The 3255-nt window shown below is 52.8% G+C and overlaps 1 protein-coding gene across 1 annotated transcript; it reads left to right on the top strand.

Moving 5' to 3' along the window:
* The first annotated feature begins 1068 nt into the window (after window positions 1–1068).
* On the top strand, window positions 1069–2606 carry LOC124698050 (chaperone protein DnaJ-like). The gene is made up of 5 exons (XM_047230575.1): window positions 1069–1428; window positions 1548–1635; window positions 1712–1782; window positions 1919–1975; window positions 2067–2606. Exons 1-5 carry the CDS (start codon window positions 1279–1281, stop codon window positions 2253–2255), a joined length of 555 nt encoding a protein of 184 aa, XP_047086531.1. The 5' UTR covers window positions 1069–1278; the 3' UTR covers window positions 2256–2606.
* Window positions 2607–3255: the final 649 nt, after the last annotated feature.

Raw genomic sequence — 3255 nt, 5'->3', positions numbered from 1 at the left:
ACGTACCACGATAGAAGGTTGACGACGGAACGCCTTCGTACTTTTTAAGTAGTACAGATGTCCCTGACAACAATGTTGTCAAATGGTCAAAGCGGTGGACATGTGGTTTGGGGTGCCAGCCACATTGCCGAGGCTTCTGGCGGAGATGATGTTGCCCTGAAATCACAACAATAAACATGAACGTCGTCCGGATTCAAGCAGATTTGTTGGAAACCAACCGGAGAACATTATTCTGACCTTGGAATATCACCACCGGGTCACCATCCTACAAAGACACTCGAAACATAAGAGAAAAAAGGGTATGAACCCGCCGACGAGAGGCCGGGGTTGACCAAACCTTGAGGGCCTAAAGAGCCATTGAAGGCAAGCCTGCGTCGCCAACGAGGAGCCAAAAACCCTATCCCTTGCCGATGATGAATATAAAGCAAATGTTAATTTTGTTCTTGTTTATTTCATGGCTATGGGATTAGGTTCTGTTAACATTTAGAAGAGGTCACTGATTTAGGTGCAATGAAGTAAACTTGTTAACTAGTGTGAAGATTTGCAACAAAAAGAGAACCAACCTGAAGTTGGGTGGTTGTTCCCCTAGCCCACCAGATTTTAAATCCCAGATTTGACATCTGTTGTCTCATAAGGCGAAATGTTCATTCAGTGGGAGGCGACGTTCCCGTCAACAACGAGGCGTCTGTGGTGATCAATTTCAAGATCCAACTCGCCAGCTCAGTCTTCTGGAGGTGCTCATAGAAGTAGGATATGCGTGTGTGCGTTCATAGGGGTAAGTGTATGCACGTGCGTTTGTACTGTGTTCCTAAAAAAAGAAAAAAAAAGTGCACAAGAAGGCCTAACCCGACGCGACGTTCATTGCGTTGGGTTTCCATCAAAGGCCAGGCCCATACCCATGCGATAATGTGAACTCGAGGCTGCGCAGCAGAAAATAAAATGGTTCAACCAGAGGACATGGCATACTTGTAAATAATCCGTCGTCCGGTGGCAAAAGCCTAGAGGTCCCATAAAAATATCTGGCATCCGGTGGTACGAACTCTGGAACCTTCAGTGGCCCCAACCCCAATCTCCGACGACCAAAGACGCTATTTAGATATTTTTTTCGCACGCCTCCGACTCCCCACGCCTCCTCTTTCTTTCCTGGTACCCTCCTCAAATTCTCGAATCCTCCACCGATTCTCCCTCCCTCCCAATTCCATGGTGCAATAGCACCGTCGCGCCCTGTTTTCTCGTGGCCGTCGTCGACGGACGGACGGTTGGCCTGCTGCTCCCCCCATGGACGCCTCCGCTGGAGCCGGATCCGGCAATGCCCCCGGCGCCGCCCCCGGCGCCGGCGCGCCGTCCTGCTGCTACTACGCCCTGCTCGGCATCCGCAAGAACGCTTCTTCCACGGACATACGCGCCGCCTACCGGAGGCTCGCCATGGTACGTCCCCGTCCTCTGTTCCTCATCGCGCGCGCGTAGATAGCGTAGGCGTTTCTTGATCTGGCCGGAGGAACTGACGTGGTAACTGATATGGTGTTGTGCTCCGGCCGTGCGTGCAGAAGTGGCACCCGGATCGGTGGGCGAGCGACCCCGGCGCGACGGGCGAGGCGAAGCAGCGGTTCCAGCGGATCCAGGAGGCCTACTCCGGTAAGGGGCAGTCGTCTTTACCATTGGTCCGTCGCTGCGCGTGATTCTGATCGAGTTCTTGTTGGTGGTGGTGCAGTTTTGTCGGACAAGGGGAAGAGGGCCATGTACGACGCCGGGCTGTTCGACCCCCTCGACGACGACGACCAGGTGGCGTTCCTTGTGCTTACTGTCTCTCTCTTTCTTTCTCGTAGATGTTTCTCGATTGCTTATTATAAAACACACACAAGTGGGAAACCAGAAAATACATCGCCCCTGAACTCTCGCTCTGTTTCTGGACGGCCAGGATTTCTCGGACTTCATGCAGGAGATGCTGGTGATGATGGACAGCGTGAAAAACGAGGTAGGCGCAACCACCGACCCAAACCAACAGAGTAGTTTAATCGATCGTAATCGTGGTTAAGGTATTCTAATTCTTAACGCGTCTCGTGCAGAAGCCGGACACGCTCGAGGACCTCCAGAAGATGCTGGACGACATAGTGAACGGCGACGGCGGGAGCCGCGCCGCTGCCTCGGGCGGTAGCGCTGCCGGCACCGGCGGTGGCTGCGGCGGTCGCGTGCCGCCGGAGGCCAACCGGAGAACGCGCGTCGCGCCTTACCCGCAGCCGTCGTCGCGCAGGTGATGGCCGCGCCGGTGTACGAGATGTGCACACCACCGACGTGCTTTTAGCGAGAAGATCAGAGCAGGAGGAGAGCCACCGATAAATTAAAATTGGCAGAGCTGAATTTGTTGTTCATGATTCCCCCCTGGTGTCGGGGCAATAACAAGTCTAGTTTTAGGGCCACTCTGAGTTCTGAATCCGGCCGGGATAGAAGAAATTGTGTAGATGCGCGGCCGGCCATAGATTCCATTATTACATCCTGTCGCTCTTCTCCTTCATTTGTTTCCCGATCATGTCAGGATCTGGATGATCTTTTTAACAGTTTCCCCTTTGCCTTTGGGGTAATGTCTTCAGTTATCTGTTACTATTACAGTGCTGCCTCTGGATGTTTCCTACTTTTGCATGTTGCAAGAATCATCAGAAAAGAATAATTTCTGATCGGAGCTCTTCTGTCATGATCTCTAGCCGCGAAGCAACAATCACGGCCCTGTCGTCTGTGGTGTCCTGTTGTGATTCGCGGCTTGACGTTTGTGGCGTGCGTGTCGAAATCACCGGACGCGTCCCCGTACGAAAGAAAACGAAACCGAAACGGCCCCGTGAAATGCCACGATTCCTTCCAGCAATGGTAGTACTACATTGGACCATCTTGAATTGACACCCACGGCCACGCAGGCTCCTCGCTCCAGATTTCTGGGGCGAGAGTTCATCAGGGCCAGAGGATTTCTCTTGGCCGTGGAGAAATATCATCCGTAAATGGGTGGGTCGGCTATGGCTGTCAAAGTCCAAGGATAAAGAAGCATCTCTCCTCGTCCCGTCGACGACGATGATTGGGTTTTACGACCTGGAAAAAGCAAAGCTGTGGACGCGAGCGCTGCGTGCGTGGTCCACCGGTGGATGCGATAATCTAATGGTTCTTTTCTTTCCTTTTGGAAAGCGTCAGATTAGGACGGGCTGAGTCGAGATACTTCCAGTCCTGGATCTCCTTTGTTAGGCTGGTTTCCACACCTTTCCATTCCCCTGT

This window comes from Lolium rigidum, chromosome 3 (genome assembly GCF_022539505.1).
Source record: "Lolium rigidum isolate FL_2022 chromosome 3, APGP_CSIRO_Lrig_0.1, whole genome shotgun sequence".
NCBI classification, from domain to species: domain Eukaryota; kingdom Viridiplantae; phylum Streptophyta; class Magnoliopsida; order Poales; family Poaceae; genus Lolium; species Lolium rigidum.
Note: the sequence above shows the minus strand (reverse complement) of the source record. Positions and strands in the feature narration are given on the sequence as shown.